General features: G+C 41.8%; 1 protein-coding gene across 2 annotated transcripts; it reads left to right on the top strand.

Annotated features, from left to right (window-relative positions):
- The first annotated feature begins 529 nt into the window (after window positions 1-529).
- Window positions 530-11735, top strand: pp12c (phosphatase 1 regulatory subunit 12C). 2 transcript variants are annotated; one of them, XM_014173647.3, is made up of 20 exons: window positions 530-880; window positions 1444-1618; window positions 1729-1859; window positions 2146-2264; window positions 2553-2712; window positions 2922-3066; window positions 3434-3508; window positions 3829-3908; window positions 4725-4834; window positions 5016-5080; window positions 5333-5463; window positions 6545-6632; window positions 6759-6876; window positions 8303-8412; window positions 8816-8880; window positions 8970-9009; window positions 9275-9379; window positions 9815-9865; window positions 10055-10105; window positions 10616-11478. In XM_014173647.3, the coding sequence occupies exons 1-20, from the start codon at window positions 657-659 to the stop codon at window positions 10700-10702; spliced, it is 2130 nt and encodes a 709-aa protein (XP_014029122.1). In that variant the 5' UTR covers window positions 530-656; the 3' UTR covers window positions 10703-11478. The 2 variants fall into 2 exon arrangements, with proteins under 2 accessions (XP_014029122.1, NP_001133423.1); NM_001139951.1 differs by having other exon boundaries at window positions 582-880; window positions 5330-5463; window positions 10616-11735.
- Window positions 11736-14578: the final 2843 nt, after the last annotated feature.

Here is a 14578-nt window from a genome sequence, read left to right as displayed (position 1 = left end):
TGCAAAATTCATGATGGGAAAAATGTATGAAACCATTTCCATGTTTTACCGCTAGGTTTTATGGGTATTATGACCCGTCCACTGTGGCGGACTATTGGGCAAAACAGACAGGGTTGGCTTAGATTGTTGACAACATGTAAACTATATTTTGTCTCCAATGTTTATTGAAAACATAAATACATTTGCACAATGAGCACTTGTCTCTCAAATACATAGTTACATTGTTCAATAGTACATTTCAGTCCACATTTTAGTACACATTAGCATACGCATTGCATCAGTCAAAACACCTCAACACAAGACATTGTATCAAGAAGAAGATTAAACTAGCTGAAACGAGCCACCTACGATGCCCCAGATGGCAGCTTCTTCTCACTGTTGCTATCTGGCCAACCAGAATCACAACAACACACTGACTTCTGCCCCCATTGAAGCGTACGCATCGTTTTCGTTGTCAGCTAACCTACTCCTTAAGTAGACCGGAACTGTGACATTTTTTTTCAATGGTTAACGGCCTGAGTGGAACATCTTCATTTATGCACCATCTTTGGCTTCACACCCAGTGCTTTGAATAAGGAAGTGAAACTATACACATGGAGGGTGTGTCTTTTCTATCGAATATATATTTTATTGAATAAAGTCCTCGTCGGATAATAATGGGGGACACAGCAAAGGATAAACGGCAAGAACAATTGAAGCGCTGGTCCGGTTCTAGCACCGACAGAGAACCGGCTGTGCCCAGGCGAAGGTGGCGGGGCGATGTCGAGGATGCAGGCTGCTCGGAGGCCGTAAACAACGCCGTTTCAAATGACCGTTCTCAGGATGTGGGGGGAAGCGGATCGACCACCGGGGAAGCCAATAGTCTTCTACTCAAACGAAGGTACTGTATTGTCAGATTGATGCATTACTAACTAACTAGCCAGCTAGCTAGGTTATCGCTAGCTAGCTTGTACTAATACTATACCGGATGCTATTCAGGAATGCTGTGCGTGGGCTAGGCACTTGCTAGCTAGCTTTGCTGATACTTGAATGTTTATCTCGCTAACTATCTATGTCTGCGATCACAACAATGGCACATGCATACATATGTGCTTGTCTACTATCTAGTAACGTTAGTAGATTTAGAACAGTTCTCTACAATATTCGACAGGATATGTAGCTAACACACCCACATTGGCTGGCTAGTCATTTTTGGAAAGTTATCAGGCAGTTAACTATGTTGCTGGCTGACTAGTTAAGTTAGCTAACTACATATCTAGTTAACTACAGTCCACCACTGTTGTTGACAACCACTGGGTTTAACATGGACTATTTGGAGGAGGGGAATATGATCAGCCTTTCATGTATGTAAATAATGAGGTTTGAATAGCTGCCATGGAGTGCTGGTAAAATATCCACTTTAATATCCTGAGTAATGTCACTAAATGATGACCTCTACTGTAGGAGGCGAGTGCGGTTTGATACTGCTGCAGAGTTCCTGGCAGCTTGTGCCAGTGGTGACACAGATGAGGCCCAAGAGATGCTGAAAGATGCAAAAGAGACAGAAGGCAAGAATGGAGACTATCGGGGAGAGGTTGTGAATTGTGCCAATGCTGACGGAATCACAGCTCTTCATCAGGTAAGGACTTGTGGTAAATTAGTAGAATGTAGTGTCTGTGTATTGACTCTACAACCTATAGTCATACTGGAGCAATGAATATCATCACCCTCTCTCCTCATTCACTGTAGGCTTGTATAGATGGGAGCATGGAGGTGATGGTCTTTCTCCTGGCTCAGGGTGCCAACATAAACCAGGTGGACAGTGAGGGCTGGACTCCGCTGCATGTGGCAGCCACCTGTGGGAACCTGGAGATCACTGAGTATGTACAGTACAGTATATCACTTCAACATCAGGCAATAGAATAGGGGCTACCTATGAAAGCTTTCTACATTCCTGTGTTATAGTGTTGGGCAGTCGTTGCAATTGAGTTAACCTGATTTTGTACCCTAAGCCTTTCTGTGCCATTGTTTCTCCATTCAACAATGCTGTATTGTTGTCTGGTACAGCAGGGCCTGTAAAGCTGGTCAACTGCTTTTTGTTTACTCTTAATTATGTGGCCTGTTTCTCAGTTGTGGCTGGTTTCAAACTCTCTTTCTATATCTCAGTTTCCTTTTGCAGCAGGGTGCGTCTCTCACTGCTGTGAACTGTGATGGTGATGTCCCCCTAGACATAGCTGAAGACGAGGCCACTGAGTCGCTCCTGCACCAATACACAGTGAGACAAGGTGAGTACGGTGCTACCAACACGGGGAGGAAACAAAGGAGAGATTCAGGGTGATAAGTGTTGTGGTGTCTGATTTATAAAGACTTACTTAGGTACTGAGAAGGAAGGGAAGTCAGGGCACACTCTTAACGAATTTTTGGCTTGTGATGCTGTCAACGTTCCGTATCGAGCTCAACAAGAATAAGGCTCTCCCTATTTCAATGGAGTTGAGAGAGGAAGAAGCTTCTTGACTACCACTTTTTACACGTTCTTGTTGAGTTTTTGATTATACATTTCATTCCCGTCTCAGGTGTGGACGTGGAGGCAGCTAAGCGGGTGGAGGAGGAGCAGATCATGAAAGACGCCAGAGCCTGGCTGACAGAGGGGCCTCCCTCAGAATTACGGCACCCCAAAACTGGGGCCACTCCCCTGCATGTGGCTGCAGCCAAGGGCTACCTGGAAGCCATCAAGTGAGTGTCCATGACCGTGTCCCTATTCTCTCAATAAACCTATTTTTCTTGTCTCTCCCTCACAGCCACTCTGACAAGCTCAATAACTCTTGAGTTTATGGAGAAACAGGGCATTGTTAAAAAACAAACAGACAAAATGAATGAACTCAATTGCATAGGCTTTCTGCTTTGCTCTCTGTGCTAAATCACTCTGTGTTGTTGGGGTTCAGACTGCTATGCCAGTGTGGTCTGGACGTGTCAGAGATGGACTGTGATGGCTGGACGCCTCTCCACGCAGCGTCACACTGGGGGCAGGGAGATGCCTGCAAGATACTGGCTGAACAGCTCTGCGACATGGAGGTCTGCAGCAATGGGGTGAGACAGACAGACTAGAGCCATACACATGTATACCGGAGGAGCTGTAGGAGGACAGGCTTATTGTAATGACTGGAATGGAATTTATGGAACGGAGTCAAGTGTGGTTTCCATATGTTTGATGCGTTTGATACCGTTCCATTTATTCTATTCCAGCCAATTCCAATGAGCCCGCCCTCCTCAAGACATTACTCAATATCCCTCGAAATATTGCCGACTGCTTGTATACCAGGTCTCTAATATTTGTTACTACTTTTTGAAATGATAGGCTAATATAGCTTCGTCATGTGGTAGGAAGTGTGATGCCACGTACTGTCTTGCTGCTTCCTTTGTGCTCTATTTTCATTTTGTAACATCAACCCTGCAGGGTCAGACTCCGTTTGATGTCGCTGATGAGAGTGTTGTGTCACTGCTGGAGGAGCTGTCACAGAAACAAGCCAACGTGAGACTTCCCTTTTTTTTGTCACTGTTCATGTGTGCGAAATATTTCCCTAGATGGCCAATACAAAACTGCCTGATTGTGAAATATTAATTGTAGATTTCACATCTTTTCCGAATAGTATCATTTGACTTGTTGCCATATTTGCCATGTAATATTGGGCTGTTCTGCGAAAGGCAGTCTTCCTATGTTTCTCTTACTGATGAGTGATGCTGTCATGACTCTTGCTACTATATTTGCCTTGCAATATTGTTATTATTATGTGTGTTATCTAATGATAGTGGTCATATTTCTGTCACTGATGACCGAGTGTCCCTTCACAGTGGCGTAATGAGCAGTCCATCATGGATAGACAGAACCCTGCGGGCTCTACTGCTGCAAAAGCTGATAACAAACGACGGAGGTCAGTATATGCCTTATTACTACTGCATCTCATTACAAACAACGGATATGCCTTATTACTACTGCATCTCATTACAAACAACAGATATGCCTTCTTACTACTGCATCTCATTACAAACAACGGATATGCCTTATTACTACTGCATCTCATTACAAACAACGGATATGCCTTATTACTACTGCATCTCATTACAAACAACGGATATGCCTTATTACTACTGCATCTCATTACAAACAACGGATATGGCTTATTACTACTGTATCTCATTACAAACAACGGATATGCCTTATTACTACTGCATCTCATTACAAACAACGGAGGTCAGTATATGGCTTATTATTACGGCATCTTATTTTCTATAGTTTATTTTCCTCTTCTGATCTGTAGTATTAAATTTACAGTTAGACTGTAGTTGGAGTAAATGTGGTGGGCTTGGCCTCAAGTATCAAATATATATGTATTATTTTCATGCAGAAAGATGGTTTTGTCCTCATAAGAAATTTCGTTGAGATTGAATTGGGTAGTTCTTCATTGACTAATGTTATTTTACAAAGATGGCTGACTATGAAAAAGGCATCTTCCTTGTAGATAATAGCAGGGATTGTGTTGGACAGTGTCAGAACTGGATGCGTTCCTCCAATGAATTTCATGGCTACATTCCGATCATTATCTCCTCCCATGTATGGACCAATCCAAAGCTTTTCAATGCACGGAGGGGAGTGAACGAGAGCACACTTTGGGAGAAGGGTAAAGAATCAGAATGCAGCCTATTTCTGTGAAATGCTGATTATAATCATCTCTGTGTGTGTGTTTCAGGACCTCGGTGTGCAGGATGAGCAGTAAGGAAAAGATGAACGTGCCAGACCAGTCTAAAGAGAGGCGGTCTGAAGGGCTGGAGCTCAGCGAGGAGAAAGAGAGCAGCCCTGGTATATAATATGGCTGGTCTCACACACACACACACATATCTGCTTTCATGAAGAATGAAGACTTATTGAAGTACATGTTCACATTTTAAAATGCTCTGGTCAAGTGGTATGGCAATTATGAGTACCCAGTCATGAATACCCACTGATCAGAGTACACCTCCTGTCTGTCTGTCTGTCTTAGAAAGCTCCACTCTATCCAGTCCAGACACAGAGAGTGCCACCTCCACCGTCAACCCTGCTGAGAAGGTAAGACATGTCTCAATGTATCTTAAGCTGTACTGTCGATGTTGTGTAGTCTACCTGGGTCTGTCGTGCTTTACACACTTAGTTATTCCTTATTTCCTATCTTCGCTGTTGATGTTCACAAAATGTCCTTTCCATTTGAACGTCAAGACAAATGTGAATCATCAGACTAGCAACAATGAATCGATTAGTGTCAAGAGGAGTGTTATTATTTCCCTGTATTAATGTGGTCCTGTCTTGCCTGTGGTCCAGCAGATTCCAGAGGAGAAGGATGTGGAGGAGCGGGACCAGGACAGAGCCAGTCGTACAGCCCGGGTCCAGCCCACCCCCCAGAGGAAAGACCCCGTGGCTGATAGTCCCAACAACACCAACCCAGACCGACGGAAGTAAGAGCCACACGACACACAGTAAACACACATTTAAAGCTTAGTGGCCTGGCACAACTACAGGAAAGATAAGTGAATAGTTGGTGTAGCAGGAGGCAGGGTGTGGCACATAAAAAGCAAGGGATGATGAGAGCTAATGAATGAAGGACGCTCAACACAGGCAGTTGTTAAAGCACTGTCAATGGGTTTTAGTAGAGGAGTGTGTCTCTTCTGCTGTAAATTAAGTGGATGTGCTTTTATGGAGCTGTATGGATGTGTTCTTATGGAGCATAATGAATATACATCTTCTAATGGAGCTGTGTGGATGGGTTCTTATGGAGCATTCTGAATATACATCTTCTAATGGAGCTGTGTGGATGAGTTCTTATGGAGCATTCTGAATATACATCTTCTAATGGAGCTGTGTGGATGGGTTCTTATGGAGCATTCTGAATATACATCTTCTAATGGAGCTGTGTGGATGGGTTCTTATGGAGCATTCTGAATATACATCTTCTAATGGAGCTGTGTGGATGGGTTCTTATGGAGCATTCTGAATCTAAGGGTTCTAATGGAGCTGTGTGGATGTGTTCTTCAAACCAGCGACCTTTCGGTTACTGACCCAACGCTCTTGTTAGTCTTGATATCCCACTGGAGTTTATAGTTTACCCATTACCCACCTCTTTTAACACTACATCACTGATGTTAATACAGAATTGTAAGTAATGTGCTAATAATTCATGTGACTGTGATAATACGATCATCTGTGTGCTCCATTGATGTGCGTTTGTGCGGCGCTTGATTAGTTAATGCCTCATAATGCCTCGCAACGTAATGCCCCAAAACGCTATGTAATTTGCGAAAATGGGTATCCATGTAATGATGAATTGCATAAAATCATCAACTCTTTACAACTGAACTGTCGCTGATGCTACGTGTCAGTATGAATCATTTCTCATATTTCCCCGCTTTCACTGAAACTCCAACCCTGGTTACGGCTCTGAATCTAAGGGTTCTAATGGAGCTGTGTGGATGGGTTATTTTTTTGGAGCATTGTGAATCTAAGGGTTCTAATGGAGCTGTGTGGATGTTTGCCCCTCAGGTTCCAGGCCCCAGTAAGAGATGAGGAGTCTGAGTCTCAGAGGAAAGCACGATCACGCCTCATGCGCCAGTCTCGCCGCTCCACACAGGTACTGGCCACAATAAACCATCTCTTTTACGTCTCTTACAGAGGACTTAAAATGGATCTTGTCACCATAACTGACCATTTTTCAGCATAAATAATAAACATGATTTTTGCTCGTTTCCTGTGACAGGGTGTGACGCTCACTGACTTGAAGGAGGCAGAGAAGAGCGTAGCCAAACCGGCTGATCCACCACCTAGCAACATTCTGCATGTCAGCCCTACAGTCACCATTACTCCTGCTGAGAGAGGTGAGTGGGACTGTGGTGGGAAAATGAGCTGTTTTCATTTATTAATAGTAATGCCATTCAGGAAGACAGGATTATGAATCCTAGTTTTAAAAGTATTTTAGTGTCATGAAAACATCAAGTCGGCAATATCAGATGCATGCCTTGCCTTAGTGTCTGTTAAAGGCTCAAAATATCAACCAAAACTCGTATTTGCGACCGTTTGACTTGGCAGTGCAACACACATTTTAAATTGGATGCTAGGGTGCCAGTGATTTTTATATATTTTTCTCCTGGGCATGTTACTTTTTGGTTCACAATTTTCAGCTTTTTAAATTTTATTATAAAGGTGTGCAACAATGGGTATGCAGAGCAGGTATTCATAAAGTTCGGTCCAAAGTCTTGCTTTAATCTTTGCAACGCAAAATTGAGTCATGCGCACATTTCTAAAGGCTTTCCCAAAAAAACCTTGCCAATAAATACCCGGCTGAATGATATCTTGATGATTTGACAATTGCAGGGTATTTGTTTATCAAACTGTGCCATCACATGTAGCCTACATTGTACAGTACAAAAACACCGCTAGCCAAACACAAGGATCTCTTTCTGTGCGCACAATTGAATTGAAGGGCAACTACACCCTCCAATTTAAATAAATAAATGTTCCCAGATCTCGAGTGTTTTCCCAATGTGGTTTAAGCATTGTTGTGTTCTGAGAACATCAAATTTGAGCCAAAAAAAGGTGATTTTTGCATGTGAAAAACTAAAACATATTTTATAGGGCCCTGCAATCGCTAGCAAGAACACCCTTTTTGAGATTGCTCAAAGATGATTTTTTTATAGGGGGTAGATCATTATAGGCCAGAGCTCTCAGACCCTGTTCCAGGACGTTTTCATTTCAACCCCATTTGTAATTTTCCTGATTTTTCAACTTATCAACCAGCTAATTATTAGAATCATGTGCTCTAGATTAGTGTTGGTGTGAAAACCTACAGGACAGAAGCTCTCCAGGAACAGGGTTGGAGAGCCCTGCTGTAGGCTACTTATGCAGCCTGCAAATTAAACATAACATTTGAATTGACGCACACATCCTCTGCTTTCCTTGGCCAGCATTCTTTTCATTCAAGCCAGTAACTTTCAGTTGGCATTGGACCAGTGTGCCACTGGCAAATTCATCTGAATGTCAAACACTGCAAGGGCGTGCAAATGTTATAGACGGCTAATCATTATTAGCCCGGTTCTGTATGGAATGCAGGCACATTATGAGACACAGGTCAGGTCATTATCGGCACGCAGCGGCAAAAAAATGGTGCGACCATATCACGTGCTGGTGCCGTCAACTGAAAAAGTTGGTAGCGCCAGTTCCACCGGTGGAAAAAGTTAGTTTCGAGCCGTGCTGTTGAATGCCTTTGTGATCTAGCAATGTCATTCTGTTCCTATTGTATTGTAGACACTGACCCAGTGAAGGAGGTCGGGTCTGAGGGAGAGACGCGGCTCGGAGTGAGGGACCGACGGAAGGGAAGGAGAGAGAGACGCTCCACCGGAGTGGTTCAGCTAGGGGTAAGCGGAGGAACCCCTTCATACATATTCATAGGATTCGTGCGAGAGCTTTTGAAGTCTGTTTTTTCTAATCGTTTGACCATTTCCTCTTTGTATAAACTGATTGAACTTTAATTTGACTATCAACTCTTTCTTGTCCACATCCATCATGCCACAAGTACAAAATAAATGTTATGTCCTACAAAGTCAAAGAGGAAATGACACAGTATTTCGTAACCTCATACTCAGAACAGGAACCCCATACCCGAACTGAAATGTTCTTTTTTTCCCTCTTTTTCAGTTGTGTAATTGCTATATTTCTGTATTTTGACTGCTTTATAATGTAGGCCGGACAATGTTCATTATACACTGTGTGTGTATGTATTTATTTATTTGTTTATTTATTTATTTATATTTTTATAAGAATGAACATTTGGATGCAATGGATGAAGCCCAACAGGATGAGAACCACCATCATAGTTCACCCAGGTAAGTGCTTTTAATTTCTATACTACAGTATACTGAATTACTAAACCTCTTTTTTTATATTGAGTAAATCATGTACTCCATATTTGCAGTGAGCCTCAGTTGGGAGATTCTTCACCAGACTACAAAATGGTATGGTATTGTCGACAACTCCCAATGATTTAAATACACACGTTCTTCAGGCACTTGAAAGATGGTAGCTAATGTTTTAATAAGTGAGAAAAAAACATGCTCTGAGGGGAATGAATGGATGCAGCTGACTAGCTGGGAAATAGGAGTTTAAACCACTTTAAACTGAATCTATTTAGAACTGCAGTGGCTAGGCTATATCCAGGCTGTTGTCCTCTGCATTTGACCGAATCCCTGTTTGGTGTCTCCCCCCCCCCACCCCCCCCAGCTGTACAGGTCGGTGCTCCAAGAGAACGGCCTGCTCAAAGACAAGCTGGAGGAGACGGCGCTGCTGCTCAGCCAGAGCAAAGTGGAGCTGGAGAGACTCCGACAGGTGAGGATATGATCCTGTCTGGATGTTGATGGCTATGGTTCAAGATCCATGGTGTATAGCAAAGCCATATGCCATGACTCTCTTTTTTTCCTTGTCTTCTCTCGCTCATAACTACACATAGGGAACTACAGATAAGTCTGGATATGATTATCAGGTATTCCATTTCAATATATTAGACCCACGTAGCAGTGGAAAGGAGGGAGACGAAGAGTATTGGGACACTGTCAGTCTTGTCAGGGAGGCGTGTTCTGTATCTGACTCTGACAGTGTGAAGGGAAGTGACGTTGTGTAAGACAAACAATACACAGTATTGTAGGAACACAGATGGATTCCAGATTATAGCACACAGAATGTGTCAGCATTATACCGCTCAGCTTCTGTGTTGAGCTGTGCATGTCAATCACTGGCCCTGATGTGTCTGTGTCTCCATTGCAGAGTCAAGAGAGCAACACAGAGAGGCCGGCCCTGCTGGAACTGGAGAGATTTGTGAGTCCCCTCTTAAACTGTCTGTATTCATGTTTAGGGTCCATTTCACTTTTAGCTTCCCAATTCAGGAAATTATTTATTTATTGGATCAATTGAGGTCAAATGGAATATAACCTAATGTCATTAGCCATAAAGGCTGCATACCTATGTGGGAGTGAGTTATAAATTCAGTATCTGTTTTATTCGCAGGAGAAGAGAGCACTCCAGAGAAAAGCAGTGGAACTGGAGGATGAGCTGAAGGTATAAGGGAATTGTTCAGTCACCGGGGCTAGCCTATTTAACTCTTATTTTGTCTGTTCAGACTTGAATTCATCTGCATAATTATTAGCATTGATTATGTGCTTAGGGATCCTACTAACTACCCAAAACAACTACTACAAACTACCCAAAACACTAACCATAAGCTACCCCAAAGTATTCAACAATTCAAAACAACCTCAAAAAACCCAACATACTAACCACATACTACCCCAAAAAATAAACTATCAAAAACATTAACCACGTAAAAGTACTCAAACCAAATCGAAATTACACAAACACTAATGACAATCTACCCCAAACACTGTTAAAAAACAAACAAAAAATGTGTTCTGAGAATATGGTTTTATTCTGTACCGTTCTACATTGCATTATCTGTAAAATACAATAACCAATAGATTTCCATCAACTGATCATGATGATAAAGAAGAAGAAAAAACTATTTGCCCTGATGTTGTTTGTCTCCCTTCCCTTGTTATCGTGTATTTCCAGGTTCTGGTGGATCTCCGAGCAGACAACCAGAGGCTAAAGGACGAGAATGCCGCTCTCATCCGTGTCATCAGCAAACTTTCCAAATGAGCCTCCTCTCCCAAACCTCTATATACGGAGAAAAGTGTTAAAGGTTCCTGTCTCTTGCCCAACTCACAAGGCACATACCGGGAACAAAACCTAGCATAAAAAACTGCGTTCTGCTCTGATAGAAGACCAACAATGTATTTGTTCAATGACATTTTTGGATTTATAACTGGAAAGAATAGTTTTTGCAGGGTTATTATTCGCCTTTGGTTTGGCTTTACTCGTTACTCGATCTACTGTATAGCAAGCTGAACTGCACCTCCTATGGATTCACAGGGTACTGTACGGTGTTCCTGTTCAAATTCTTAAAGCTGATTAAATTGTTTTTTTTGTTTTGTTTTTTTGACCCTAAATATTTTGTGCTTCGCTTCTGCATTACCTTGTTTTAAGGATACATGTGTTTTTAAGATATATTTTAATAACCATGCAAAGTGCACGCTTATGATAACAACATGATTTTACTTCAGAGTACATACCACTAGACACCTAAACAGGACTGGGGGGGGGCGCGATGCCAACGTCAGGTGCTTCAGTTCTGAGGAGAGGCGGAGAAGGTTGTTATTAGGTTTTGACATGCATATTCCACAAAAATGTGCCAAAAACACGAACCCCCATTTACGGCTTGTTTGGCATGTTGTTTGGGGGAAAGGTGAAGTGATTGGTTTGTCTCTCTCAGGACGAGTCTGGGTCAATACTGTACTTGAGCTGACTACTGTTAAAGTTGGACCAAACTGTATGTGCATGTTACATTTTTTTGAATGTATATTTATGTGTATATTTATGTACAGGGGCCCTCTCCTCATCCAGTGACGTAGTAATGGTCTCTTTTATTTAGAAAAGGACGGAGATGCTGGGTGCTCATACTGTGACGGAGACCTGTTAGTTAGTAGACTGCAACATGGGTCAAGTCTTTTGAATGTTTACTGCGTTTTTTTTAAATGCATGCCAAATTGTATTTTGACAATGTGCCTTTCTATATATATTTGTAATTAATATTTACACAACGTCAAAAATAAAATACAGTATGGTAAATTAAGCTCGCCATCTTGTCCCCCCCCACAGTTCCTGTGAGGCGAAGAGAATAAAACTCATGATCAACACCTTACCTAATGGAGACATTAGGGAAGCACTGCATAAGGAAGTCAATGCTCATTTTATTTATATTGTGCTTTTCATTAAAGGTCCAATGCAGCTGTTTTTATCTCAATATCAAATCATTTTTGGGTAACAATAAAGTACCTTAGTGTGATTGTTTTCAATTAAAATGGTTAAAAAGAAACAGCTTATCTAAGAGTGATAATCAAGCAAGAATTTTGCTAGGGTTGTCTGGGAGTGATCTGAGTGGGGAGGGGGCAACTGAAAACTAAAGGTTTAGAACTCTCTTATTGGTCTATTAACTCATTTAACCACCTGGTGATGTCACCAGGCAGGCCAAAACTCTATCCCACCAAAACAGGCTGAAATGTTAGGCTGTCTTTTCAAACAGCTCTTACACTAAAAGGGCATTATCATTTTTTCAATTTCACAGTTTTATTACAACCTCATAGTGTGGAAATATAACACAGGAAAATGTTTTTGACTGCACTGGATGTTTCAAGATGAATCTTAGTAGGTAAAAAGAAAAAGTCAAGACCAAGATACATTAATAATTACGTCAAGACCAAGATACATTAATAATTACATCACAATCATCTGAGTTCTGAGTTTCCACTTGTAAGTGTATCATTTTACAATAGGCAACATATCCACTAGATCAAGGCTCTCCAACCCTGCTCCTGGAGAGCTACTGTCCTGTAGGGTTTCACTCCAACACTAATCTAGCGTACCTGATTCTAATAATTAGCTAGTTGATAAGCTCAATCAGGTTAGTTACAACTGGGGAAAACCTACAGGCGGGTAGCTCTCTAGGAACAAGGTCGGAGAGTGCTGCACTAGATCGACATATCCACTATATGGCTTCACATGGAATTAAGCATATAGAGCTGACTTTTATTAAAAGAAATTGCTTGAATGTGTTACCAAATCTAAGTTCTTAACTAAAGTAACTGTTAGTGTGATCATTTGAAATAAATAATAACAAATAAAGTTTATTATAATACCCTTTGGTCCTTTCATTTATATCATGGTACTACTATGGTACTTTCACTTATACCATGGAAATGTACTATGGTTTTAGCCTTGAAGTATGATGGTATACCGTGATACTGCACAAATTGTCAGAATTTCTTTAAAAACTGTCAGAAACTCTCAGGGAAGCTCATCTGCGTGCTCGTCCTCACCAGGGTCTTGACAGGACTGCAGTTCAGCTTCGTAACCGACTTCAGGGGGCAAATGCTCAGCTTCGATGGCCTCACGCTAGAGAAGTATACTCTTCATGGATGAATCCTGGTTTCAAATGCACTGGGCAAATGGCAGACAGCGTGTAGGGCGTTGTCTGGACGAGCGGTTTGCTGATGTCAACGTTGTGAACAGAGTGCCCCATGGTGGTGGTGGAGTTATGGAATAGGCATGCATAAGCTACGAACAGAGAAAACAATTGCATTTTATTGATGGGAATTTGAATGCACAGAGATACCGTGACGAGAGCCTGAGGCCCATTGTCGTGCCATTCATCCACCACCATCACCTCATGTTTCAGCATGATAATGCACAGCCCCATGTCGCAAGGATCTGTACACAATTCCTGGAAGCGGAAAATGTCCCAGTTCTTCCATGGCCTGCATACTCACCAGACATGTCACCCATTGAGCATGTTTGGGGTGCTCTGGATTGACGTATACGACAGTGTGTGCCAGTTCCTGCCAATATCCAGCAACTTCACAAAGCCATTGAAGAGGCGTGGGACAACATTCCACATGCTACAATCAATCAAGCCTGATCAACTCTATGTGAAGTAGATGTGTGGTCACACCAGATACTGATACTGACTGGTTTTCTGATCAACGTACCTACCTTTCTTTTTATGGTATCTGTGACCAAGTCATGTGAAATCCATAGATTAGCGCCTATTGCATTTATTTCAATTGACTGATTTCCTTATATTAAAATTGTTGCATATTGTGTTCATAAGCTTATGTTCCATTTCCACACACTTAACTTGGGTCAGAATTGGGGCCTATTTTTGTTTGCATGTATGAATAACTAGGTGACTACTTTCAGCATTTAGTTAGCATTCTTTTGGTAAGCGAGCTGTGTGTATGGCTGCATTCACATAGGGTAATTCACCTATTATAAACAGCCTATCTATCTTGTAGCCTAAATTCATTACTAAAAAAAACCTGGCACTGGGTGTGTAAAGAAGTGACTTAAGAGCCCAATCCTGGAGGAGCAAGTTATACCACAGTGGGGGAAAGTTGTAGAGCTTGAGAGGTTGTTAGAGTGCAGGATTATCTTTCCTTTAGTTGGAGCCTCTCAGATGCCTCATTGATCCTCAAAGAGGCTCGTAACTTGGAATACTTGGTGTTGACATGACAAGCAGTCTGCTGCCTTTTTTTATTTTTATATAACCAAAGGTGTTTGAGTGTACATGGTGGGCATATTGGATTCCAAACATTGTTGAAGTACATAGAAAGTCTTCAGTACAGGTCATAAGTACAGTACAAAAATCAAAAATGTATAATTTAATACTTGTAATAAAACCATAATTTAATGGTAACGTTGTAGCCATATTGGATTTGGAGTCAAATCTAGGGGGACCCTCTAACGTAATTGCAAGAGTAGCAGCTAAACATATAAAATTCACAGAGGTTCCTTCAGTGTCTGGCCACACTATACATTTTTGTCAGACTGGACCATACAGAACTGAATGACAAACAGCTACCAAAAAGTGAAGTTTGTTCATCATAAATGTTCATGGTTGACATGTCGCCTTACTGTATC

This window comes from Salmo salar, chromosome 02 (assembly GCF_965601325.2).
Source record: "Salmo salar chromosome 02, fSalSal1, whole genome shotgun sequence".
Taxonomy (NCBI): Eukaryota; Metazoa; Chordata; class Actinopteri; order Salmoniformes; family Salmonidae; genus Salmo; species Salmo salar.
The sequence above is the reverse complement of the archived record's forward strand: the minus strand, read 5'-3'. Positions and strand labels throughout refer to the sequence as shown.